The 27,840-nt window shown below is 41.9% G+C and overlaps 1 protein-coding gene across 2 annotated transcripts; it reads left to right on the plus strand.

Moving 5' to 3' along the window:
- Positions 1–6,382: 6,382 nt before the first annotated feature.
- On the plus strand, positions 6,383–16,831 carry OGFRL1 (opioid growth factor receptor like 1). 2 transcript variants are annotated; one of them, XM_057418894.1, is made up of 7 exons: positions 6,383–6,896; positions 8,891–8,977; positions 9,529–9,607; positions 13,367–13,445; positions 13,538–13,604; positions 13,747–13,892; positions 15,468–16,831. In XM_057418894.1, the coding sequence occupies exons 1-7, from the start codon at positions 6,627–6,629 to the stop codon at positions 16,213–16,215; spliced, it is 1,476 nt and encodes a 491-aa protein (XP_057274877.1). In that variant the 5' UTR covers positions 6,383–6,626; the 3' UTR covers positions 16,216–16,831. The 2 variants fall into 2 exon arrangements, with proteins under 2 accessions (XP_057274877.1, XP_057274876.1); XM_057418893.1 differs by having other exon boundaries at positions 6,384–6,896; positions 9,526–9,607.
- The last annotated feature ends 11,009 nt before the right edge of the window (positions 16,832–27,840 follow it).

Below are 27,840 nucleotides of genomic sequence, written 5' to 3' on the forward strand. Positions count from 1 at the left end.
GTGCAGCAACTGCATACAGGGTTTTCTCTAAGATCACATTATGTACTTGGAGCATTGCGTGCAGTGCTGGTATCCTCAACACAAGGACATGGAGCTCTTGGAACAAGTCCAGAGGAGGGCCACGAGGACGATCAGGGGACTGGAGCACCTCCCGTATGAAGACAGGCTGAGAAAGTTGGGGCTGTTCAGCCTGGAGAAGAGAAGGCTGAGTGGAGACCTCATAGCAGCCTTCCAGTATCTGAAGGGGGCCTATAGGGATGCTGGGGAGGGACTCTTCATTAGAGACTGTAATGACAGGACAAGGGGTAACGGGTTAAAACTTAAACAGGGGAAGTTTAAATTGGATATAAGGAAGAAGTTCTTTACTTTGAGGGTGGTGAGGCAATGGAATGGGTTGCCCAGGGAAGCTGCGAATGCTCCATCCCTGGCAGTGTTCAAGGCCAGGTTGGACGAGGCCTTGGGTGGCATGGTTTAGTGTGAGGTGTCCCTGCCCATGGCAGGGGGGTTGGAACTAGATGATCTTACGGTTCTTTCCAGTCCTAACTATTCTATGATTCTAAATCAGGGGTTGCACACAGCAACTCATTTAGACCATGTTTCCTCCTACTACTGGATTAATTTCCTCTCAAGAAACTGTCTGCAGTCTTGTGCCGTGTTTGAAAGGCCAGTCTGGGAAGAAACTGAGAGGAATCTTAGAGGCTTAAGAAGTAGACTGAGACTACTACTCTGACCATCTAGACAGACCATCTTCAGGTAAAACACTCCTTTATTAATTTGTTCTGGGCTTTCCTTGGCTGTAACCTTTTACAGAGCTGTAGTACAAGATGCTCCAAGAAACAGGGCTTTAATTAAGGTCTTTGGGGTTGTAATCATAACCCAGCAGAAAAGGGAAAAACATCCACTGGCTTTAGTGGGCTTAATACACTGATCTGTAATGTCTAGCATGATCTACGTGAAGTCTTCTTCTCTGCAATTTAATTTTAGATTTCAATACAAACAAATTTAGGCAAATATGTAACCTGCCTTCCGAATTTCCAGTTAGTTAAATCATTTCCAATGACATTCACTAGAGGAAAATTATGAAGAACTTTATAAATTAGATTTACCTTCTCTAGATACTACATCAGGCTTGGCATTTAGCAATCCTGGGGCATTACGGTACTAAAGGAGAGAATTAAATTCAGCATAATCAGATATTAATTGAGAATGCTCATGTCCTTTCAAAAATAAGCCAACAAACTCCATTAAAATCCCAGTCAGCTACAGCTATTGAATACAAAATATTGTCCTATCTGTGTGACTTTGGACACTTGCCCAAATATATGTCGGTGTACAAATATATTTGGACCCTTGTCTGAACATATGTAAATAGTACTGTAACTCCCAGGTATTTCTGTTGTATTGCTGTCTTTCTGTGTTTCTAAAATCTACCTTTGTTTGTTTAAGTATCCACTACAAATCGTTCTGCAGTATCTCGACTAAATTAAATTTTACCAGCGTTATTTATTTTGCCCTCTTCTGCCATTTATCAAAGTGATTTTGTAGTCTACTTGTATCCTCTAAGGAGGCATAATCCCTCCCAGCTTTTTATCACCTTAATATAAGGTTGGTAAGACTCTCCACAGTTGTTAATTGACCTCACTAGTATCCTATTCAAAACATCCTCCCAAGATAATGATGAAGGATTACACTTACCTTGTATTTAATTTTTATTAAAATCTTACGGCTATCACACTGATCTACATGCAGCATTAGCTTCCGCAAAGCGATGTGGTTTCAATTCTGAAGTCCTTATGAAAGAAAAAAAAAAGAAAGTATTTTTATACTTATCCATGCTGTTTAAAATGTATATAAATGTATATTTATTGACAGATAATTGACAGATATTTTGGGTTGGGTTGGGTTTTAAGATATGTCATGTAGGGATCTGTTCAACCTTTCAAATACCACCCTAAGAAGCTATGTAAGGTGCTAGAGCCCCTTCATGAATCCTGACTGCCTCTAATTCACAACCAGAACCAGCAGTAAGCTGCAACTGTGAAAGAAGACATTGTTCACTGGAAAAATGCACAAACATGGCAAAGTGCAGATCTGCCCCACCACATCCAAATTTAGAGTATTCTTACCTCAGAAGGTCCAAGCCATGCCCTTCTGGACAGCTGAGAGACGGCTGTGAGTAACTGATGACAAAAATAGCAGATGACTCTTTCAGGGGAGGAACTCTTCATTCCTCATTCAGCTGCACAACAGTGCAGCCAGGTCTTCAATAAGCACAATGTGGATGCCCCATAGCTCTCTAACTAGCGATTTTTGCTGGATGCTGATCTATGTAAGAGCTGTTTAATCATCCTTTCTGGAGAAAACTCACTTAGAAACCAATGATAAGCTAAAGGATGAAAAAGAATTGCATGAGAGCTAACTCCAGCTAAAATGGAAAGTATTTCTATGGGTATTTGAAACATTTTGAAGGCTTGCATCATTGGTGACATTTTATTTTATTTTAAAGTGCCACACCAACATTCAGTCCATTCAGTTTCTAATTTGAGACTTCTTCCAGCCTACCTGCTTATAATAAACTCCTTTATAGCAGTGAGTAACACCTTACAACACTTTGGTTGGCAACGAAAACCTGCCCCACCCTGGCCCCTGGCAATCAACCACCAGGCAATTAGGCTTAAGCCAGCCTCACTTCTCTCACTTCTTGCGTAGATTGCAAGCAATGTGGTATACCTGGTTGTCGACCTTTATGAAAATTCAAAAATACATGCCAGTACTTCAGGGAACTCCATCACATTACCTCAGCAGCATGGACGACTCTAAGTAAGTAAAAGCAGTCTTCTGCTCTTGGCACTGGCTTCCCACAGCAATACCAAGCTAATTAACATGAATCCCAGTTCTCATCAGCGGTCTGAGATCTAGATCCTTTAAAAATCCTCCTAAAGCTCTATGATGAGATTTGGCTGACAGCTTTGTTCTTCAGGTAGATCTGATCTTTTTATAACAAGGTGCAGTTATTTGCACAAGAGACAGAGCTTTCTTATAGAAAGCTCTTTAGTTTGTGGGATTAATTGCCATGCAAACTAAGTATCATCAAAATCTTCACCTGATTTTTGATGCATGCACAAGGCACACTTTTGTGTCTTTGCTGTCCCAACATAAACATAATGTACAGGAGTATTGACAAAGGCTGTAGCAGGGGAGGGGAGGCAGAGCTGGTCTATACTGGGACCAGTTGATGTTGGTCAGTTGAAGTAGCTAGTCAGCAGGTAGTCGTGACAAACAGATTCCGGACATCAGAATTTCTTAAGTCAGTTCCTCCAAACTATGCCAACAGTGTGGGAGGAGATATTGCAGAAAGAGGAAGCAAATCTGCCTTTGCTCCAAATAAGGCCAAAGAAAAGGGAGCTCTCCAAATACATGAGACATAAGCATGAGTTTTATAAAAGGCTGTTCCTCCAACTGCAGCTCTGGTACCCAGACTTACTGCTTGCCCTCCTATCACCTTTTTGTACCTTCTTGATGTTTTTTCTTTTTTATTCTATATTAAAGCACTGTCCACTGGCAAGAATGAGACTGACCCTTCCTGTATACCACCATAATTCCTGGGTATCACACTTTCAAAATGTTCCAATAGACCTCAAAAAGCCTAAAGGGAAAGGTCACAGGAATGCAATGAATCCAGTGAAAGGTCACAGGAATGCAATGAGAGGAATGCAATGACTTCATGCTAGGTAAGACTGAATAGGGTAGGCCCTTGCATCTTGGAAGAAAACAATAGGTATGGAATTAACAGAGGTCTATAAATCCCAGATAGCATGGAGGCAAATAAGGAACAATCACATTCTATTTCTCATTAAAAAATAACTAAAAAGAACTAACTAGTACCAAATGAAATTATAGCATTTTTTAAAATCCTAAAATATATGGGAATAATATGTATTTATGTAACATCATTTCATGATGTAACAGAGGCCAAAAATAAATAGTGTGGGAATAGGTCCATTAATGGCTATTAAAATGAAGACTCATATACAGTCTTTTGCACTGGCTGTTTCTAAAGCTTTGGTTTTCCATAAGCTGCGAAGATGTGTCAAAATAAAGGCTGGTAAGTACATGTCCTGTTTCTTAAATCCTTCCATAAGTATCCCTAAATGACAATTTCCAGCACTGGAAGAGTCGGTGAGATTATCTGACTTGTGTATGATCATCCTGTTTTCCCAGCCATTATTGTGGAAAGGGGGCACCTACACTACCGGCTAAAATAGAGAAGGAGGGGGATAGGATGAATGTTGGGGTGGGGTCTTGGCTGGGACCACCAGGTTTGATCTTGGCCTGAATGGAAGTAGCTGGGTCCTGAGAAGTGCCACAGCTGGCATGATGCTGACTAAGGGTCCTTGGAAAGGATGAAAGGGCTTTGTTAACCTCCATGGAGAGCTGACGAGGAGGAGAATTGTCTCAGACAAGGCAGATGATGGTGGGGTTAGGCAGAGACATGGGCACCTCAGGTGGACTGAGCTGTAGCTCAACCATGCAGCCATGGCTGCACCTAGGTGAGCTACAACTGGAAACTAACTTGCCTGAACCGAGGCCTGACCACCAGAGCATTCCCGGTAATTTCCTGTCCTCGGTGTCAGTGAGTGTAGCTTACACACTGCAAACGGACCTGAAGTAGGGCTACCCGTGAGAATGATATTAATGCATCTAAGCATGTCGCTGTGGCAGCTTGAGTTAAAATGATCTCTTAGTTTGTAAAGGGTGGATTGGGAAGCAAGAGTCATCATCATTTTCATCATGGCTTGACTTTGTGAATGAAGATTTGGGAAGGGCTTTATCCAAGCTTACTACAAGCGCACTGATGACTAAAAAGGCCAATGTGGGATAGGCAAATCCGACTGCAAAAAGCACAGTGAAAGGTCTCCTTGGGTGGTATAGGTGGGGTGCGATTCTTTCTATGTTGTCTTTTCCCCTCGAGACTAGTTCTGTGTGAGTTCTCAAAGGAGACAATGGCATTATGGAGCGACCAATGTCCTGAACTGCCTGCATGCAGGGTTGGGTCTGAAGCTTCCAGTGCACCTTATCACCTCCCATTTCGTCCCTCGCCTGTTGCTACAGGGCTTTGCAAGTGTGAGTAAACCCTTCGAGCCTCCACAGTGGATTTTTTGGGTGAGGCACAGCATGGGCAGAATTGGCCCCACCCTTTACACCTGAGGTTTATCTGCCAGGGCCTAGCAGGCTTGGATGGTGACAGCAAAGTCCTCAGGTGCTAGGTTTGGTTAGTGTCCTTCTCTTAGATGGATGGCCTTACAGGGCTATACGAGCTCCATCTGCCTGGGTTTGAAGTTAGAGTTGTCCTTCTCCTAGGATGTTGCCCAAAGGCTAGTGAGCCCATCCCACCCATGGACACACTTTGTCTGACCCTTCAGTTGAGACCTGTCTGGCATGGGAGACCCTACCAGAGGCATATGCCACCACCAGCATAGCTCCCAACCTCACAAGGGCACGCAAGCTCTTTCCCCACAACAAGGGGGTGTCCGTGAAAGAGAAAGCAAGAATATATAGATGGTATCACCTCTACACTGATGATCCTGATATCCAGTTAATATAGTGGCACCTGCACTTGAAAAGGACACTGAAACATTGAAGCAGAAGCAGAAAAAAGGCAGCACAAAAATGAGTGAGAGAATGAGGAAGGTAATTTATGGTGATAGGCTGAAGAAACTTAACCTGTTTTGTTTCCCAAGGAGAGGACACCACAGAACTGTCTTTAAGGAAAAGGCAGAGCCATAAGTGTGAACTGAATGACTCTGGTCAGAAATGAAGAACACATTTTTAATCAGAAGGGTGAGAGCAGCCACTGGAACGACGTGCTAAGCCTTCAGCTCGTCAGGTCTTCACTCCAGACAGCATTTCCGGCACGCTCTAGCCAAATACAAAACATGCTGCCCCTGCCAAATCCATCCTTGAAAGTCATGTCAGCTTTATCCCCAAACGACCAGGGGTTTTATGAGCAACTGATACTGGCTGGTTACCACACTATTGACCCCTCCATTCCTGTTTCCTTTGGCACCTGTACATTCCTTGAGGTGCACCCCACAGCAGCCCTTCCCATGTCCAGTGGGCAGCCCGTGCTTGCACACTGCTGGTAACAGAACTGCTTCTCCACAGACCGCTGCTGCGGGGCAGGTGCCATGCCCGCTCCTCTCCATGAACACCCGCGCCCGCTCCTCTCCATGAACACCCGCACCCCCTCGCTTTTCTCGTAACCCTTTAGGAGTCACCGAGGTCTCCATCGAGAAGACAAAACCCCTCGGGGTTTCTGCCGCCACCTCCCTCTTTTCCCCAGGACCGCCCCAGCCCCAGGCCAGGCGAGCGGCGCCAGCTCCCGCCGGTGCCCGCCGCCGGGGCTGGGCAGGCGGGGACTGGACGTGCGTGTCTCCTGTGGAAACCCGGGCGCCTCCAGCTCCGCCCTACGCGTGTCCGTGTGCCGGGGCGGGCGGGGGAGCAGCCCCGACCGCCGCCCCGCCCTGCCATGCCGCAGCCGTAGGCAGCCCGCGGCCGCAACCAGCCGTCGGCCTCCGCGGCCTCCGGGCGGCGCGGCGGCGGCGGGCCCTGCCCTGCCCTGCCCGATGGGCAGCCTGCTGAGCGGGGTCAGCTTCAAGGAGCCCACCACGGTGGAGGACTGCGACTCCACCTGGGAGACAGACTCGGAGCCTGAGGCGGCGGAGCCCGGCGGGGAGCCGCGGCGGCAGGAGGGGGTGTGCACCGCCGCGGGAGGCGGGGAAGAGCTGGCCGAGCTGCCCGCAGCAGACTGCCGGCCGCAGGAGCCCCCGCTGCCACCGTCCCCTGCTCCGGAGGAGGGCGAGCGGGCAGAGGCGGACGCCGCTAGCCCCGAGCAGGTACCGCCATCGCCGGGAGAAGCCGCCGCTGCGGGGAGGCTGAGGCAGGGTGAGGGGCGGTGGGTACGGCCCGCACTTGGTGCTGGCCTCGGCTTCGGGCCGGGCAAGGCGCTACTGCCGCTGTCCCACAGAGCCTCGTCTCGTCTCGCCAAGCCTCAGGGACTGGCCGGGCCGGGGCAGCCCCGCTCCCTCCCACCACCCAGCTCTGCGGCACCGGCCGGCCGGGGCGTGGGCCCGGGCGGCTGAGGCGGCGCGGAATGCTTCCCATGGCTTGGAGCGGCATGTGATGAACTGGCCCCGCATCTGGAGTACAAATGAGCCCATGTCCCGTCTTCCCTCCTCTTACGGTTACCTGCTCTTGGGAGAAAACGGGCCTTGAGGTCGTTGCTAGTCCCGCCACTGATGTTTGTAGGGAAGGTTCTGCTTTGCATCAGATGTAGTCTGGAACTTGGCCTCTAATTAAATGGGTTAAAAATCTGAGTGTTGGATCGTAGGTGGCAATGGATTTGTGACTTCTCAGTGGGCCTGAGGTGAGGAATTTTCAGAGCAAGTTTCTGCCTTTTAGGAACCTCTGAGAATGTTGACCCTAAGGAAATAAAGGGGTGCTTTGCCAATAATTTAATCGGAGTCAGAATTGAATGCAGGCTGGGCTAGTTTGGTCTTTCTTTTAGCCTGTTAGATGTATAACGTTTACTGTTCAGAAACGGTGTGAAATTAAATAAGCATCAGCATTTTTCGCTTTTCTGCTTGATAGCTGGTGATACCGACGCCTTCTGACTGGGTGTCAAAGGGTATTGCTTGTTCAGGAAAGTGTGTTTTGTCTGTAATATGGTCAGAGCTGGTCTTCCAAAAGTAAGAATGAAAGCGGATCCCTGTTTGTTGTTAATATGCTATTGATAAGCAATGGCAATAATACAGATGTCCAGTGCAGTCACAGGGTACTTCCCTTTTTAGGCTTGACTTTAACCTGTCACATGTGTATTGAAAGCAGTGGAATGAATTTTTGTAGTAATTCGGCCCTTGGTTTTAGTTGTAGAGGCTTATTCTGTGAGATTGAAGGATACAAAACTCTTCATTGCAGTTTGGTTATAAAGAAATTGCAAAGAAAATGAAGTTGTTGGTAGCAAGTTGAAGTCTGCATGGTAATGCTTCGTTTCCTGATAAATGCTTCGTTTCCTGATATTCTTCAGTGCATGCAGCTTTTTCAGCATGGTAATGCTTCGTTTCCTGATAAATGCTTCGTTTCCTGATATTCTTCAGTGCATGCAGCTTTTTCAGCTGAAAGTGTTCTCTGAACTCAGATTATTTTCATTGACCCTGATGGGCTTTGGTTGCTTTAGGTCACAGCTTTCAAACATCTGGGGACTAGTACAAGTTCTTGTACATGTGTGTTTTCTCTAAGCACATTTTTATTTTGGGCCTTAATGGTTCTTCTTACTAGGTTTTAAATTTAAGTTCTGAGAAAACTAATAATAGAAAATGGTGCAAGAAGGTGTTACAACTGCAGTATGGCTTGTCCATGACTATTCATTTTCTTCCACATGATGCAAAGATAGCAATTAAGTCAATGTACACATGACAAATAGTCTTTGCAAATAGTTTGATTTCCCATTCAAAATGAGTAGTGTCTCTGCATTTTCATGTTCAGTTATTTACTTCACCTTGTGCTAATACTTGCAAGGTTACTTTGAAGTCTTGCATTTGGAAACTATGATCAACCTGTTGATTTAAATCAAATTCAGTCTAATTGGAAGGCCATGTTATAGCCTTGCTTTTGAATTTTATTTTGATTTTTAAATTTATGTTAAAAGTGCATGTTGTTAGGTATTCAGCAGGGAGGCTTCAGTGTTTGACCAAACAGTGAACAAAGTATATGCACTTACATTAGTTTACATTGCTGAAATCCATTGTGAAAAATAATTATTTGAATATTACACAAATTTGGTATATAATCTGTTTGTGTATGGTTATTACCTACTTCATAACTGTTTCAGAGTGGTGATGGAACTGAGCTGACAGCCAAACCGAAAAGAAGCTTCTATGCAGCAAGAGATTTATACAAGTACCGACACCAGTATCCAGTAAGAATATTTTATGGTTTAAAACTGCCTTTTTAGTAGGAGACGGCATACAACCCAAATATTCCTAAAACTTTGTGGTGCCTGGTGAATATGAGGAATAAAAAATGAGAATCAAAAAGCTGATGCAGAGGCCCAGCATGGGACAGGAGTGAAACCAGGGCAACATCTTTTCATTCAAGGCATGTGTGCAAACATGTGAGATGTGTAAGCCCGGGAGCAGTGGTAGGAGCCCATAAAAAGGCTCATGCCTTTAATGTCAAAGAGGATAGATTACAGACTTGGGACTTCTTATTTATCTTTCAGATTTGTTGAGACTTGAGTCAAGGTGCTGCTCTGCTTGCTGCTCAGACCTTGGCCTCAGCAGAAGGTAGCAGCCAGAAGGAACTTGCAGACCCTTAACCTGAGTCTTTAAGTGCATGAGTAAAACTGTGGTTCCTAAAACTCTGAATATTTTTTGTCCTCAGATTATTCAAAGAACATAATATTGCTTTCTGGATACTCTTGTTAGGTTTTTGTAGGGTGATAATGTCATATTTCTTTTCTTTCAGCAGAACTTTAAAGATCTTCGATATCAGAATGATTTGTGCAATCTCCGCTTTTACAAAAATAAAATCCCGTTTAAACCTGATGGTGAGTAATATGTGGCAATAATAGTGGTAACAAAAGAATGCTCACTAATGATAGTAACAAAGTGATACTGTAGTGATAATTGCAGTGCTGAAAAAAAGAAAGTTATATAGTTAAATATTGTATAGCTTGAACCTTCTGTGTTGGAGGAGCATGTTGATAACACTGGAGCAGGTTATGCTTAAACCAGAGTTAGCTTGTGTTCTAGGGAGGTGGTGCTTTTCTCATGCGTTTTCAGCATGATGTCACACAGGGCGTTGTTTGCACCACTGCTTCATAGTAGTGGCACTGCTTTTTATTAAACAAAGATAAAGTTATTCCATTATGCTGCACAAACTGTTGCTGTGTGATTAGGAGTGGCAGGAATCAGGGTGTTATCCCTAGCACTGTGTAAGGGAAAAAGAGTATGTTGTAACTACCTTCTGTGAGATTATTGTAGTAACAATAATAAAACAGTTTCTCTAAGTCTCTAGTGGCTCAGGTGGTGGAGCAGGAACCTCAAATGCAAGGTTCTACACAAAGAGGACGAGCTGAAAGACGGCAAACCTTGCTTTAGAGAGTTTGCAGTTGAAGTATGAGAGACAAGAGGGTAGCAGACAGATGGGGAAGCAGACGGAGGCAATAAAACAGTCTTGGTTAGAATGATAGGCAAGAGCCTCAGTACATGAGAGCTTAGCCATTGGTAAAAAAATTTTTGCAGGCCAAAAAATAGCTTTTGAGAGTTCTAAAAGAATTCTGAGGAGGTTACTCTGAAGGTGTTTGCGGAAAGGTCCTCTGAGCATGAGAGCAGCTTGGGAGGAGCTACCAGCATGTACACGGGAGTGCAGAAGCAAGATGTGGAGGCTGTCACCAAGGCAGGATCCTGTCAGAGGCAGGATCAGTCTCATAGCAGCAGATGGGTTCTCATAAGGTAGCAAGGGGCAGGTCACAAAAGGCTTTGGGATTGAAGGCATATAGTTCTTGCTTGAATTTACAGAAAAGGGTTTCACATTGGAAGAATGCAAAGCGAAAAAGAGGCAGTATAAAAAAGCTGTGGTCTAGAAATATGATCATACCAGCAGCATTCAAGGTAGATGTAAGTGTGACAGGAGGGCACTTTTCAAGGTCAGGAAAAAGGATGTTGAGATGCAAAATGTCACAGTTCTGATAGGAAGCTGGATGGGAAGGAATGTTACACAGAAGGATATAAAGATGTATATATAGGAAGGTTGAAGATGACAGCTGTTTATAGGCAAGATAGCGATAATATCTTCAGCAAGTGAGAAAACAGGTTTTGTGAAAGAATGATAAGACCTTTGTTTTAATCATCTTGAGCTTTCTCTAGATGTCTGCAGGCAGATGCTGCATTTTTAGCCTGACTGGAAGAAGAGTTAGATCTGTGAATTACCAATACAGAAGTAGCAAATTTGGGAGACATTACACAGAGAACAGACATAGAAAGGAAAAGAAGAGCACTGAGGTCCTTGGGAACCTGAGGACCACATGAACCTGAAACTAAAAGCCAGAAAAGGTTGGGGGGATCCTTTAAAGTGCCGAATGAAGGAGCAATTCAATAGGATTAGCCATAGGAAGAGATAGCCATGAAAGCTAGAGGAGGACTTCCCTCCTAAAATTTGTCAAGAATAAAATTTCTCTTAATACTTCAGGAGAAAACCACAGTTGGTAGTGTCAAAGGTAGCTAATAAGCCATGGAGGCTGAAGCGTTGATGGCTGCGAGCTCTGGTTATACAGAATTCCTCACCGAGAATGAGTAGCCACCACCTTGACATAAGTCTGTGGATCTGTGAGACTGTTCAGAGGGAGTCTAAGCTACCATATTAGGGACAGAATTACTGGGGAATGTTACTAAAAACATTTCTAATACAATATTAGATCTAAAATTTTTCTGGTTTTGGCTGGGATCAAGTTAATTTTCTTCCTAGTAGCTGGTGCAGTGTTGTGTTTTGGCTTTAGTCTGAGAACAGTGCTCATAACACACCCATGTTTTAGCTGTTGCTGAGTAGCACTTACCCTGATCAAGGACTTTTCAGTCTCTTATGCTCTGCCAGTGAGGAGAGGCACGAGAAGCCAGGAGGAAGCAGAGACAGGGCACCTGACCCAAACTAGCCAGAATGGTATTCCATACCACAGCACATCATGCCCAATATATAAACTGGGGGGAGTTACCCGGAAGGGACTGATTGCTACTTGGGTCAGGCTGGGTATTGGTCAGCAGGTGGTGAGCAGTTGTATTGTGCATCACTGTTTGGGTTTTTTTCTGCCTTTCCCATCCCCCCCCCCCTCCCCCCTTTTTAATATCTTTATCCTTATTATTTCCCTTTTCATTGCTATTAGTAGTACCATTAGTATTGTACTTTATGTCAAATATTAAACTGTTCTTAACCCATGGCTTTTACTTGTTTTCTTTTTTTCCGATTCTGCTCCCCATCCCTTTGCAGGGTGGGGGTGGGTGAGCAGCTGTGTGGTGCTTAGTTGCCATCTGGGGTTAAACCATGACAGAATTTTAATTCCATGACCTACAGATTCTGCCTGTGGTTCTGACTCAAAACTGGCCTGTTTGTTTCTCTGCCCTGAGCAGCAAGTTTTCCAAGACTTGAAACGCAGGTTGGATACAGTATGTTAGTGCTGGGAGGTCCTCTTTGCAAGGTCCTTTTCTAGCCTCATCTGTACTGGAAACCCCATGCTCTTAGCCCCTTTGACTGACTGCTTTCTCCCTTTCTTGAAGAAAAGTACCAAACAAGTTTTCCTTTGTCATTGAGACCCAAGTGGAAATTTTCACTGTGGAGAGAGAGATCTCGAGTGTGCAATAGGACACTGTCTGCATGGGGCTTCGAATTTTTTAGACCACTCCTATGCTATTTGACTTTGGGAAGGGCCGTGCAGCAGTGGTGAAACTTTTTGGTTTCAGAGTGGAAACAGGCTGATGCTGAGTGTTTATTCATGGAAGGAGACCGTGCAGATTTTGGGACAAGGAACATCATTTTATGTACTTTGTATATTTGTGCAGGTACTCAGAAATGTACCCTGGCCCTTGACTGAGCTTCATAAGATGGTCTTGGTGCAAAGAATGATTAATTGCTTTTCACATTTAATTTGTCCTGTTTTTCTATCACTGTGCCTTTCCAAGAGGAGCCGACTGAACTCCCCAATTGTTTTCACACCACTAGAAGTTGAAATTCTTATTTGTTGAGCATGACCTGAGAACCCAAGTTCAAACCTGTAGTAATGGCAGCAAGATTCTTGGCCACAGCTAATTGAGAAAGATTTCCCAGTCATAATGTTATTTGCAGATGGAGAGATGCCTGGAATGGGAGACTTCTTGAAGAGTTGAGGCTTTGTCCTACTAGGACGAGATATATGTATTATATATGCAGAGTTTTGTCATGTTAAAGCAGAGATACTGATTCACAATGGAGTAGTGGTTTGTTAATTATTATTCGGTCTGATAAAGGGATCTAGGACATGAGAAGTATAATTTACAGAGGTTATTGTCACATACCCTCTGCCGGCAGATAACCTAGCATAACGTTTTTTTGTCTTGAAATTTGATAAATCTCTCACTTTTAATTAAGTTTTAGTAACTAAAATAATTTTTATTATTTTTTTAATGGCTTTAATAGACCTAGTGAGTATGTGAAAAAGTAGTATGTGAAAGAGAATTAAAGTATGTATTGTATCATTATGTTAACACAGCATGTACTTTATGTAGCTGAATACTGGTTTTGATGGCTACTTAACAGTTTTCAAATTGTTTTTATGCAGGGGTTTATATTGAAGAAGTCCTAAATAAGTGGAAAGGAGACTATGAAAAACTGGAACATAACCACACTTACATACAGTGGTTTGTCATTTATTACCTATTTCTGTTTCGAAGCATTAATTTGAGTAAGTGTTCATGTAGCATGAGCTGTAATGTGCTTTTTCTTTTAACAGGCTTTTTCCACTGAGGGAACAAGGTCTGAACTTCTATGCTAAGGAATTAACTACATATGAAATTGAGGTAATACAAATTGAGCTCCATACAAACTATCACATTAATTTTGATACATACCTGCTTTTTGTTAGGTAGAGTTGTTTTATACAATGTAGAAGTACTTGCTTTAGTGCCACTTAAAAGTTTGGACTTATTCTTTGTTTATTAGGAATTCAAGAAAACGAAAGAAGCAATTAGAAGATTCCTTTTGGCTTACAAAATGATGTTGGAGTTTTTTGGTATAAAGCTAATTGATAAAACTGGAAACGTAGCACGAGCTGCTAACTGGCAAGAAAGATTTCAGCATTTGAATGAGTAAGTAATGACATGCACTCCACTCTAGAACTGCCACAGAATCTCTTTACTCTTTTCTTTTGTAGAGAAAGGGAAGATATATTTTCCAAAGATTGCCAGGAAAAACAGAAAAAGAAATAGGCAATGCCTGGTTTGTGTCTGTATGTACATTTCTCCTTCCCCCCCCTTTTTTTTTTGTTTTTTTTAATTATGCCTCTTGCCCACTACCAATCTAACCAATATATGGAATTATCTGAAAATACAAGTTTAGGTGCTGCTGAAGAAGATCACAGTTAAATTAATTTGTTTGTCATGCTACCAAATGAATTTTCACCTGTTTCCAAAGTGCTGCTTCACAATTGGAAAGAACAAGTGGCTTATCTTTGTATTCACATTTCTTTTTGAGAAAATTAAAATTCTTCACACCTTTATGGAAACTAAATAACAAGATTTCCCTCCCTCCTCAAACCATGAAATCCTATGTGTTTAGTACTTTTTGGTTGCAGTGCTTAACTGGAGAGGTTTAGATATGCATTAAGTCAAACTTCAACCCAACTTTCAGCAAATTACTTCTGTCGCTTTTCATCAGTATTGTGTGGAGCATAAGTTTGCACTGAATTTTGTCCCATGCTGATTAATTGTTTCAAAATCTCTCTTCAAATCTTGTGATCTCTTTCCTAATATTTCTGACCTTAGAGCTGGAGATTGCTTTGTTGCAGTATTTTCTTCTCCCAAAGCTTGTATTGCTGATCAATAATTTTGGGTGAATAGTAGGAATAATTTTTTTATTAGTTTTACTTAAATATTATATGAGCCAATATGGGTGTGGGCTCAGATTCAGAACACAGATGAAAAAAGGTTTTGGGAAGCCCAAATGTTACTCGCAGCACATTTTTACAGTGTAATTACTGTATTCTCATCAGTGACTAGCTACACAGTTTTAAGTCATGAATTGGGACTTTTTTTACCTAATTTTAGCCATCTGAAACGTACACATTCAAGTTTTACTGTTTACTTATATGTATGTTATGGGAGAAAGGTCCCTTCGCAAGAACTTCCAGAATATAGTTCATTCCATTTGTCTTAGACATTTCTTACAACAGTGGGACTTGCTCTCCAGAGGTGCCTGGTTTTCTTCCAGCACTGACTGTATGAGAAGTGCAGGTAGCTACTCTAGGTTGGAGACCCAGCTTTCAGATAGCTTAAATGAAGTGCAATGAATCCTGTTCCATAGCTGTATTACTGCAATACACTTCAAAATTCTTATTATATAAAATAACTGGGTTTCTCCTTAGAAAGAGCACATACAGAAGAAGGAATCAAAATCAGTACAGACTTTTGATTTTATGGGGTTTTTTTTGCCTGTTGCCTCATTGCACTGTACAGACACTAATTTTCACTCACAATGTCCTAGCAAAGGAGGTGCTAGCAAGCTTCAGCAGCTGTGAGAAATTAAAGTACAGGAAGCCTGAAGTACACACCTGGAGAGATAAAAAGGACTGAGGAATTGCTATTCCAGCTCTGTATCTGTAAGGTGGGTTAGTTTTTCTTTTTTCCCCTGATTCAATGGGATTTTTTCACCCTTTTCTTCCAAAGGTCTCAACACAACTACTTGAGAATCACTCGAATTCTGAAAAGTCTTGGAGAGCTTGGATATGAGAGTTTTAAATCTCCCCTGGTAAAATTTATTCTCCATGAAGCTCTTGTGGAAGATACTATTCCCAACATTAAGCAAAGTGCTCTAGAATATTTTGTGTATACTATTAGAGACCGAAGAGAAAGGAGGAAACTCCTGAGGTTCGCTCAGCAACATTATACACCCTCGGAGCATTTTATCTGGGGACCCCCAAGAAAACAGAAGTTGGAGGGAAGCAAAACAAATAAAAAGCCAGCATCTCCAATTTCTGTTCACAATAGTTGTATTTCTAAGCATAAGAAACCAAAAGAGCCTAAGAATACATCGGCAAGTGGAAGCTCAGCTGGTAAAACAACTGAAGAAAGAAAGGTAGAACTCACAAAAAATGAGGAAGAAAATGACCAGGATGAACAAGAAATGAACTGTGATGCTGTTAGGCAGAACAACAGTGAAAAGAACAGTGATACTGATAGCGGTCAGCTTTCAAAATCAGAAGATGTTCAAGGCGCTTCAGACAGAAAGGAGGACACTTCTGATTCCAAAAAAGATGATGAAGGTCTGAACAGTGACTGTGGAAATCACCCAGGCACTAAAGAGAAAGATTTATGTGACACCGAGAATTCCTCAAATAACACATTAGCAGATCTGCAAGATAACCTTGATAAGGATACACTTACAGGGGGGGACCACCACAAAAACCAAGGATAAGCTCAAATAATGAGTCTGAGGTTAAAAATCATTATGTTTCATATTGAATGAGCAAATTACTCCTTGCTCCTTTATTTTGGGTGAAATTCCCATCCAATGTTGTATGAAATGTTCATGAGACTGTGCTTGTTGCAGATGCATCAGATTAGGCTTCTGTTAGGTTAATGAATTTTATTTTTTTCAAGCTCGGTTTATCAGCAGTCAACCAGATGTGGCTCTTAAAAACAATCGTGTATATCCAAATCTAAGAAATTATCTTTTCCAGACAGACTGCATAGAAAATCTTATCAATTTTTTTGCCATTGAATCCATCTAGTATTTAAAAACAAAAAAGGTGTAACTTACTAGAAAGCCTTGGAACATCAGAACTTTAAAGTTTCTTTTAATATGCTTTAAGTGTTGATTTCATTTTATGAAATGACTCCAGATTATTTCAAGAGCACAGTTTTTTCCCTAGTGGATATTTTTTAGGAATTATGTTCATGTTTAACAGCAGTATTTGCACAACATCTTTTACCTTAGATCAGCATCCTTGTTGGAGACATAACAGATATCAAGATGTCCTATGCAGCTGGGTATCACTGTACATTGAATAAAAGTTTAACTTACAATGAAACTGTATCTGCAGCTTCTGGGTACAAGGGAAGTTGCACTTTAGACTTCTTTTAGCCCATGTGAAGTTCTCTCTTCTCTTGACTCATATGTTAGTAATACTAATTTGGAGGAGAGGGGTGTTTCTTTGATCACTCAGATTTGGTTTCATTGTGAAGGCCTTCTGTTGATCAGCTGTAATAAAACAAGTCCCCCAGCTGGGTTCAGCACCTGGAAAGCCTCTGGACAGCTGAAAAGCAGTCTCCTCACCACAAAACTTAACTGCTTAATCATCAAAGCCATCAGAGAAAATGTCCCCACGCCTGTCCAGCTGGATCTTACCTGAACTTGGATGTTTCTTGGCCAGTTTTATGTAGGGTCTGCACAGCGCTGAAATCTTGTTGCTGCTCTGGGGGAGAAATACAGCCCTGATGCTTCCTTCCAGCTGTTTCCTCTCTCTTTGCTTGCAATCTGAGGTCTTTCACAATTTAATGTTAGTTTGATCATCAGCTGATAGAGGCAGGCCAGTCTGCTGGCCCAGCTGGAGCCCAGCCTGTAGGAATTTTGCAGTTAAGATCTTTCCCAGCTTTCTTCACTGAAGGACTGCCTGCTGTCCCCAAGTAGCCTTGTCTTACTTCATGCCAGTCAAACAAGATAGTACCCAGCAACTTCTGTAGAATATGAATTAAAAAATAATGCAGGTAGAACTTACACTTTCTACAGTCCTAAAATAGTCTAAAAGTTCTATATGTATTTTCTATTTAAAAGTATATATATTATCCACTGCCTTTAATGTATTTTTGATGAAATGTCATGAGGCAAGTCGCTGACTACAGTTTGAGTGTCAGAGGGCTACAGGACTTTATTCAAGTCTTATAACTCAAAATGACAAAGTGTTCAGGAGTTTCAGAGCATACTCAAAACGTCTTTGTTTTTCTGTTTTGCTAATTCCCATCATGGCAGTGCATCCTCCATTGCTTTCCATAGGTAGAATTCTTTCTTGGGATTAAATAGCATGGTAGTTAGAGATCTTGGTACCCATGGACAAAGATTAGGCTTTGTCCCATCCTAAAGAGGCAGGGAAGAAGGAAGATTTATCCCTCCTTATCCTGTGCTGACTTGTAAGGAAAGGAAAGTATGTATGTGGATTTTTTTAAGGATAACTCAAATTGCTCAAGGAGACACTAAGTCTGTCTGAGTAGAAATGCCCCAGAGAATTCCTTCCTTGAAATCTGAAAAGGTGCTTAGGAGCCTTTCACAATACCGTGGGCTTGAACTAGGATCCCCTTGTTCATATGTCCTCTGACCTTCAGAGCAGAAGGGGTAAGGAAATGCTAAGATAAAATTGGTCCATGTAGTTAAGGACTTGACTTGACCTGACTTGTATGCGCAGGGAGGACAGCTTTATATTCTGCCTGTGACTTTTTAAATCTTGAGTGCCTAACCATGCTAACTTGATAGCGGTTTTTCTAGTTATTTCTTTAATGGCATAGGGAAAATGTGTGTAATAATATAACTATAAGGAACAGAGCCTTCAATTGATGGATTTTAATATTAAACACTTCAAAATGTAGTGTTCAAGTGACATAAGGGATGTTGGGAATGTAATTATATTTATACTGTAATTTGATGGAACATCGATGACCTCAGGAGATCTTTTGTCTTTTTGTTACGCACACACAAAAAAAGAAATCTTGCTCTATTTTTAACCCAGGAAGCTCTTGGGATGTGCATCCAAATGATTTCTCTGCAGTACGGTATTCTGTTACTGTGACACAGCTTTCACCTACACATGCTTGCTGGTTCTCCACTCGTAATTAAGTACTTAATGTGGTTTTAATCTGGCAGGGTTGTCTGCGTTAAGGGCCTAGTGTGTCTGAAAATGCAGTTGGGAACTTTGGGACTCATATCTTTATTAACTGCAATTTTTATTTTTATTTTTTTTTAATCCACAACTCAGTCTATTTCTGACAGTTTTCACAGAAGTCAGGAAAGTAATGACATACCTATGAAGAACTATGGGCATTAGCTAAGTGAAGTTTTTTGTGTCAGGTGGACTCCTGCACTCTGTAATCTTTGGTAGCTTTATCAACAGAATTATTCCCGTGGGACAGTTCAGCTCTAACTAGCAAATTCTGCTCTATGTTAAATGCAGTGGTTTATAATTCTTTTTACAGAGTTGTTTCTTGTGATGCTGCAAGTGATTAAAAGAAGGATTCATTGCAGGGCAATCATACTGTGTAGCATCCCATAGGTAAATGGGTGCATTGTGTGCATTTCATTACAGAAGCATGGCCTTAGCAACCAGAAGCACTCCATGCTTGATGTTTCTAAGTATTGGCTTTCAGGCTTACAGTACAACATATTTTATAATACTGTATTCTTGTAAAGGCCAGTACTTTTTACCATTACTTCAGAAACTGAGGATGAGCAAGGAAAGCCAGGATATTTACTCACTGTTAAACTTGGGTTTATCTTGCTATATACTTAAGTACTCAGGGATTTCTGTGTACTTGCTACAGTAATGTATTTTGGCCAAGTGTTTTACTGGAATCTGAGCTATTCACTCCCATACAGGGGTTATTTCCTTATAAGTACATCTGAGTAGTCTCTGGTACTTTTAAGTGGGAGTAGTGTATATATACACACACCTGTGAATTCAAGTATCCTATAATGAGGGGATATGAATGCAAAACTGGACAATATGTTACTGAGTACACACATATCATGCAAAAATGCAGCACTTTAACATTAATTACATCTCTGTGCTCTACTATGTGGGATGTAACTGTGCCTCAGTTGCTGAAACTGTTGGCATAGAGACTGACAGTTTGGATAAGTGAGGTGTGCACCACAGACCATCCAGATTTTAAGAGCAGTTACGCTTGTGCACTTATCTAGGAGCAGAACTGAGCTCTTGGTGTTCATACTGCTCATATTTAAAGATGTAATCCTGAAGGAGGCTAAAAATACTTGCAATAACCCTTTGAGAGCTGTTTTCTGGCTTAGTCAACTCCTCAGTTTCCTGCTTTAAGATTGCAGCAATCTGGTATATTAGGTGTTTGTTTAACCATTGCCATTATATCAGGTAACCTAGTGTAAGCCTCCTTGAATTATCCCAGGGTAATTCTAATAATCTGCGGATGCATATGTCTGCTCTATAACCAGGAAGTTTACAGACTTTAGAAGCTTTGTATAATTTTGATAGTTGATCCAACAAGGTAAGGGAGATTCACTAGATTTAAATGGAAAACAGCTTTTGTTTGTTTCTTAAATAAAGTTTATGTATATCTGTTTAGTTGAATTATTTTTTTGTACCTTTCTTTTCCTGACAGTTGTGATGGTAGCGATGAAAAATTATAGTAAGAGATATATGCTTAAGTGAAAATGTAACTCTTTTTACACCATAGTTTTACAGATTTAATGTACCATACTGAATTTCCTTGACAAAAGCTGTCTTTATGAATAAGATGCAAGTATGTAAAGTATGTTTTGCAGTTAATAAATATGTATGACAATATCCTACTAATGATGTACATTGTCCTAAGAACTATCGGTGTGGATCAGAACCAAAGATGTTTCTAGCCCTGTACCCTGCCTCCCGCAGCAGCCACCAACAGATGGTGTGAAACAAAGAACAGATAAAGTGACTCCATTTTTCTCCAGGAATTTCTCCATTTTTGAACTCATGGTTTCTTTCAGCCTCCACAATCCCTTGTGGCTGTGAATTCCATGTTTAATTATGTTCTTTATGGAAAAAATAATATCTTGTTTGTCTCAGATCTCTTTATTCAAGAGTTGCTAGAGCATATGAACACAGTTACTAAAAGTACTGTAAGATGAACAGTAATCCACTTCAACCCAGTTTTTAAAAGCCATGGGATATTCTAATGACAAAATATCTGCTTAGGCAGAAAACGTCCTGTGTTTCTGTCCTTAAGCAGAAGATGTCTGCTTAGGCAGAAAAGTTGTCCCTATGTTGATTTCAATATTGACTTGCTTGTCCCTTCTGAATAAATTTTTACACATAGATCCTTTTGTATGAGGCATTAAAAGCCAGATTCCAACTTCAGAACAGGTTTTGTTTGTTTTCCTATCAATGTAAAAGCAAGATCAGTCAAGGGTAAAACCTACTCCTAGGTCACATCTGGGTGAGGAGACACCTCTGGATTTGGAGACAGCAGCATCAATGGTTGTAACATTGCGGTCATGTATACTGTCTGGGGTTTCCTGAGAACCGTACTCATTCAACCTTTTGGTAACTTGATACATGTACCTAGAAATGTTACCCCAGTGTTGCTGGGAAGTTGCAATTGGGGTAACTGCTCAAAAGGTATTTGAGAGCCTGAAAATGAAGGAAGGGCCAAAAAGGCTTAAGCATGGAGCAGCCCATTCTCCATACACATCACAGTGAATACCAGAGATTTACTACTTAGAGGTGTTTAGATGCAGTTCTCCAAGGGGAATGTAAATTACATCTCTGTAATATCTCTGTGCTCTGTATTGCCTAGGAACTATGTCTTTTCATGAAAGCTGTGTTCCTTCTACAGCCCATGTTCTTAAGTATACTGAGGTAAGACCATTGAGGAAATCAAGTTTATTTTAAAGAGTATGTTTAATACATGCCATAACGGGCTCCAAAATATAGTTCAGAAACTATAGAGAGCCAATTAAATAGAGACCTCCTGTGGCTTTACATTTATATTCATTTTTATTTTCAAAAGCATTAAGCTGTTTGCTATAAAATAACAAATGTGAGAATTGGCAAATTGTTCTGAAAGAAGTCTCCTGCTTCTTAGAAACTCAAAAGTCTAGTGGCATATTCATCAATTAAAGTTTATTGTGAAATATACTGAATGTATTTACTACTGTGGCTAACTATGTGAAAATGATTGTTTTGCAGTAAAAAGGGTTATGGCACTTACAGTTTTGGGATCTGCTGAAGCATGTTTGCTAATCATTATTTGCTCTTTCTTCTGTGTTTTAACCTATTCCATGGTTGTTTGCCCTTTGTGCAATTTGAGTTCAGCAACAGATGATTAGGTAAAGTTTTACATGGATAAAATTCAGAAGTACCATAGTCATCGTTGTTAAAATGTGTTCTAAGAAAAAGTGCAGTGAAAAGAAAATAAACCCCAAACCCAACAATTTTTACTTGTGAAATGAAACGGCTACATGTCAGTTTTTATGAATGGTCCTGCTCTCTTCTCTGTATTCTTTTGCAGTGTTTACAGAATGCCGTGCATGTTTGGTAGTACCAATACCATATGTATGTGGTAGGAGTGGTAACCAGTTTCTGGATTTGTAATGCACTATAAAGATATATTTTATAATCCTGTAACTGTATGGCAGTGTTATGCCAAAAAATTGTATAAACATAAAAAGCAATAGTTTATGTTGCTTACTGCTATATTTTAAATTGTTCGTAAAATGAAATACTTGGATTTCCTTTCAGGTATTATATTTTTAATAACAGCAGCCAAAACCTCTGAACTAATAAAGCTTCTTCATTTAGCAGCATTGTTTTAGCAACATGTACAGATATTGTGTAGCTCTAGTAATGTGTAATTGCTGTTTGGCGTTTGTTTGTATAGTCTTCTGTAAATGTATTAACACTTAAAAGTAGGGCATTAAAGGCTCTGGTCCTCCTTTTTTGTTGTCAGTGGCAAAACCACCAACAGATAGCAGAAGAACAAGGGAAGGCCCAGAGTGAGCTTTGCTAAAAGTTCATTGTTTGGGTTTTTTATCTTAAGAGAAATGTGTAGTATGAAAACACTGTTAACATTAAAGGGTAAAATACAAATTATGATTGTGCAGGCAGAAATCCTCTGGAGCAGTGCCAGCGACTCACTACAGCTCTTTAGCTTAGCAGGGAAACATTCAAACCTACTGGTTCTATTTGTCCTGTGCTGAAGCTGTAGAGTGGGATGGCTTCATCTCCTTTTTCCTCCCAGTTTTGTAGTAAGCTGTTATGCACATGGTGGGGCTGCAGGTTTATGTAGCTCTGTAAAAGGGCCCAGCAGGTTTGGAGAGTGTTTCCTGCTCACGTGTTTCTTCTTGGTGAGGAGAAGCAGGTGCGCCTTACATGGAAGGAGGGCTTCAAGTGTGGTCTGTGTCTCAAATGGAGTTTGGTGTTTACATGGCTATATTAACTTACTTCCATGTTGTCAGGTAATTCAGGCATGGGGTGGAAATGGTAAGCAATAACATGCTATGTCTGTGTGTTGGTTTCCCAAGACAATTCAGTTGCAGCTCCCTGAGGCACTGCAGTGATTCATCTGCTTGTTGGCAAAGACTGGCTGCAAGGCAGTTATCCTCTTCTACCCTCGGCACGTAAACTTGGTCATGTCCTATGTGGAGACACTTAGTTATATTGCTGGCTGTTGTACCAGCAGCTCCAGACTTTGGGCATGTCTGCAGTAAAAGGATCGATCCTGTGTGAGCACAAACCATCATGTGTGCCAGAGCCACTCCTGCAGTTTTCTTGGGACTCATTACAAGGGCATGAGCATAAACTGATATCCCAGATCTAGCTGGCCCTAGTTAAATTAAGACAAACCAGCTTTTGGAGGAAGTGAGGCAAGGGGATGATGGGCCCAGCGCCCTGTGCCTTGCCTGCTGCTTCCCCCCAGCCAAAGAGGCAGACACCCACTTAGGAACACAGTGACACACTGTCAGTGACTTTGGGTCAGCGGGTGAGCCAGCTGGTCTGTGCCCACCTCTACGAAAGTATGATGGTGGGTAGAAATACACGCATATCTCCCAGGGCATGTCCTCACCTACTTTGCTTTATTTTGGGGGTACCACCTAGGAAATTTTCAGCTGCTGTAGTATTGGGGGGGTACATAGAGCACTGGTGGGAAGAGCACACAGCAAGGAAGGACTGAGATGACAAGGAGAGTTGGGAAGCACTTCTGTTATGTATAGAGCAGCAGGGGAGACAGCTGAAATAAATCTAAACTACCTCTGTTGTTCAGTGAGTTAAACTTCAAGGTTTTGGTTTGATTCTGTAGTTTCTCTGAAATATTTTTCTAACAGAGCTGTACCATAAAATTGGGATGGGAATATTTTATTTTGATACACGTGGGTGATCTTGAGCAAGGCTAAGATGTTTGTAACGATCACGGTAATTGCAAAATTGTGATTTATCTAAAAAAAAAAAACAAACCTGGAAATGCTCTTCTAAAAATTACAACTTAATGGATTTATTTTGCTTTGTTTGCCTGGGTTGAGTAATAAACTGAAAGACAAAATATTAAATATCTTCACTCCCTAGGGTCAAAGAGGATAGCTATTATCACTTCAGTGTTAAATCAGTAAGTGTGACTGGAGCATATCTGCAGTTTAAAAACAGACCTCTAAAGAAGCAGCAAAAGTATCTACCAAAATATCTTGTGACTAAATAAAGATATATAATGACACTGCTTTTTAAGTGTTAGCCTCACATGTCTTCTGAGGGGTATTACATAATAAACAAAATAGTATGACTTATTGGCTCATTTGTACCCAATATGAAAGCTGAACTTCAGCTCCATGAAGCCTGTTCTAAAAAGCAGGGCTCTCTTCATCAGGGGCAGGAACAACAGGTGTTTAGAAGCACCAGAGTCCCCAGTTTTTTTCCCCATTTCGGAAGGCTGTCAGTCCTGGTTGGCACAGGGTCAAGCAGAGTCTGGGGTCAGAGTCATAATGTGGCCCCGCTCCCACCTGTGCAAAGATACTGTAATCAGACACGCTTCATTTCCCCATACGGAGGTTAGGTGAAGATCTGTCCTTTTCAGAGCAGCCCTAGGATCTGCCCCTCATGGCCAGGGTCCAGGGCTGGGCAGGGGGGCTGTTCTGCCTCACTGCTGGGCTCTGGTTCCTGAGGGCTGAGTTACAGGCCCAGTGGGTTTATTGACCTGCCCAAGTACAATTACTTGCAGCAATTACTGGCAGCTCAGACCTTTTGTTATGGTTAATCTTGGTCTGCATGTTGTGGGGTGAGCTTAAAATAATTTTCCAATAATTTTCCCTATGAAAAGCCAATTTAAGAAGGTTTAATTGGGTCCCAGTGTTTGCCTTATATGATAAACTCTTGGAATGCTTTTAAAATATTTTGATATAGTATGTGCAATGCATTAGATGTTTTTGCAGGCAGTATTCTATAGACATCGTAATTTCAAGGCTTACTGAATGGAGGAAGAACATTTAAAATTCAACTGGCTCTTTCTATTTTTATTTAATGTATAAATCAGACATAATTCATGCATAGTTCCTTCCAGGTTTGGACATTTATTGAGCACTATGTATAGTTATAAACATTTCATAGCAGCTGTTTCAAATTTCAGAATAGAAATGGAAAAAAGAAAAGAAACCTCACATTTTCACTTCTCCAATTTCCTTTGAAAGCTTAAACACGGAAGCTTTGAATTTTCAGCTTCCAAACTGGCAGCTGAAATCAAGGCCTTGAATTTACTTACGAGAACTAGGACTTGGGATCTTCAGCCCCACATGGGACCCTCCGTCACTTGGGGGCAAATCTGTAGCACTTTAACTAAAAATGCAGAAATGTAGTAGAATGTTCCAAACCTACAAGACAGCTAATGCTGATACTCCATTAACGAGTGCTCCTAGGAAGTTTATGAGGGGTTTCTCTGCATCTAGAGGAAGCTCAGGAGCAGTCTAGTTCTTCAGTCAGTTTTGAAAAGGTATCATGAAACCCCACATTTTAACTCTTCACTTAAAATTAGAGTTCTTTCTTTTTCTGTCTGTTCTCCTTTTCTTCTTTCATGGCAAGGATACAGTGATAATGGCACCTTCTTTTACAGTTTAAATTGTAAAACAAAGCTTTGCTATGCTGACATGCATCAACCTCACCCCCCATGCTAGTGGTTGCTTCTTACTCATCCTCAAACACCGCCATCACATGCTCAAAGCCCTCAGTCACATCCCAGTGATCATGCCCGAGATGAGCTGTGAGTGGCCAGCACCATGGAGCTGACCTGTGTAACCAGCACTGATGGTTATGGTCCTTCGTAGAATCATAGAACAGTTAGGGTTGGAAAGACCTTAAGATCATCAAGTTCCAACCCCCCTGCCATGGGCATGGACACCTCACGCTAAACCATGTCACCCAAGGCTCTGTACAACCTGACCTTGAACACCACCAGGGATGGAGCATTCACAACTTCCCTGGGCAACCTATTCCAGTGCCTCACCACCCTCACAGTAAAGAATTTCTTCCTTATATCCAATCTAAACTTCCCCTGTTTAAGTTTTAATCTGTTACCCCTTGTCCTGTCACTACAGTTCCTAATGAAGAGTCCATCCCCAGCATCCCTATAGGCCCCCTTCAAATACTGGAAGGCTGCTATGAGGTCTCCACGCAGCCTTCTCTTCTCCAGGCTGAACAGCCCCAACTTCCTCAGCCTGTCTTCATACGGGAGGTGCTCCAGTCCCCTGATCATCCTCGTGGCCCTTCTCTGGACTTGTTCCAACAGTTCCATGTCCTTTTTATGTTGACCTCAGGCACTGCAGTGGAGGTGATCACACCCAGCTCTTCAGTGAGGAATGCTGGGTCTGAATTGGGCATCTGCTTTCTGCTTCCCCTCCCCAAATTTGGTCCTGTTAAAAAGTGATGTCATTTTGAGGCAATTCCCAGCCCTGCACCTCTACGCCAGGCTACACACTGCCTGATCCTGGAGGAGACATTACTTTCCAGGCTGCAGCAGGTGCCTCACTCAGGTGCTCCCCCCTTTCCTAAAGCAGAGGTAGTCTTTCATAGCTTTTCAGGTTGCACTTTTTCAACCATGGGAAGTGGCCAGTTGCATTCTAACTTATCCTGGGGTCTCTTCCCTCAACCACTGCCTGTATTTTCAAGGCCTTTGCTATTGTCCCCCCCTTAAACCATGCAGACACCTAGCACCAATCTCTGTTCACCCAGAGAGATGATAACAAACCTGTGAGCGTTGTGCCAAGGCAGCACATCCTCGCTGACAGTGAGGAGCAGCAAGGAAAGGCCACCATCCCTCAGGAAACAGGGAGCCCAGGTCCAGCCTACATGGGGAGTGCCATTGCTTTTAAGGACATGTGTGAAGGTGATTGCAATGAGCCTTCCTGTGGCTTTCCCAAAATACCACACTCGGGTGTCAGAGTTTGCTTGTGGTATTGAAGGCCAGTGCCATAAAGCTATCCAGAATATGTCCCTGCAGTGCTTTTTAGAAGCTTTCCACCACTTTGGATAAAACGCTGCTGACAAAATTTTGACCCTGAAATCTCCTGCAACCACCAGATAACTATGAAATATTGCTGAGTCACACTGGCCTGGGGTAAGCGTGTGTCTCCCTGGGGCATGGCTGGGAGCACCAACGTCTGCATCAGATGTGTCACTTCACGCAGCAGATGTGAATGATGTAGTAACATACCCAGTGGCACATTCTCTGCTGACTCATTTGCTGCACTGCTACTGAGGTGATAGGAGTCCTACCAGCTAAATTCAAGGCAGAGTTTGGCCAGGACTTTACAAAGATCTTTTCATATAGACTCAGAAGGATGATAAATTTATATCATGAGTCACACTGTAGTTCAAGGATCTTTACTGGAGAGAATCTGACTCCTCTGAGATCTGTTTGTTGAAATCAGAAGTAGGATGAAAGCTGTGACACAGGACTCTTTTTCCATCGACACCTGAGTAAATCCCATCAAGCATCATCCACTTTGTCATAAATAATTTGTGAGGTGTATAAATCCCACTGTTTGGGTGTGAGCAGCCTAAGAGCAAAGGTGGAGGTGGGACTTGGGTGACAGAATGCTTTGGTATGAAATAAAATATATAACGTTAAAAAGTAGCAAATGTGAAATTTCTGACCCAGGTAACTTCGGTTCAGTGTGTGCCTAAACCCTCAATTGTTTTACCTATTAGGTCAAATGTTTCCTAGATTCCTGATGCCCCACTTCTGGACAATCTCTTACGGTAAAATTTCAGCATCCAGAGGCAGATGGAAATCTGTGAAATGTCACAGGGATCTGCACGGAGAGATGCTGAAGAAAAGGAGT

This window comes from Pezoporus wallicus, unplaced genomic scaffold, assembly GCF_028554395.1.
Source record: "Pezoporus wallicus isolate ANWC-B61680 ecotype Strahan unplaced genomic scaffold, APGP_CSIRO_Pwel_v1 contig_4901, whole genome shotgun sequence".
Lineage (NCBI taxonomy): Eukaryota > Metazoa > Chordata > Aves > Psittaciformes > Psittacidae > Pezoporus > Pezoporus wallicus.

Coding starts and splice junctions, on each gene's coding strand:
- OGFRL1 (XM_057418893.1), top strand. CDS start 6,627: ATGGGCAGCCTGCTGAGCGGGGTCAGCTTCAAGGAGCCCACCACGGTG. Junction 13,446..13,537: donor AACCACACTTACATACAGTG/GTTTGTCATTTA, acceptor TTCTTTTAACAG/GCTTTTTCCACTGAGGGAAC. Junction 13,605..13,746: donor TAACTACATATGAAATTGAG/GTAATACAAATT, acceptor TTTGTTTATTAG/GAATTCAAGAAAACGAAAGA.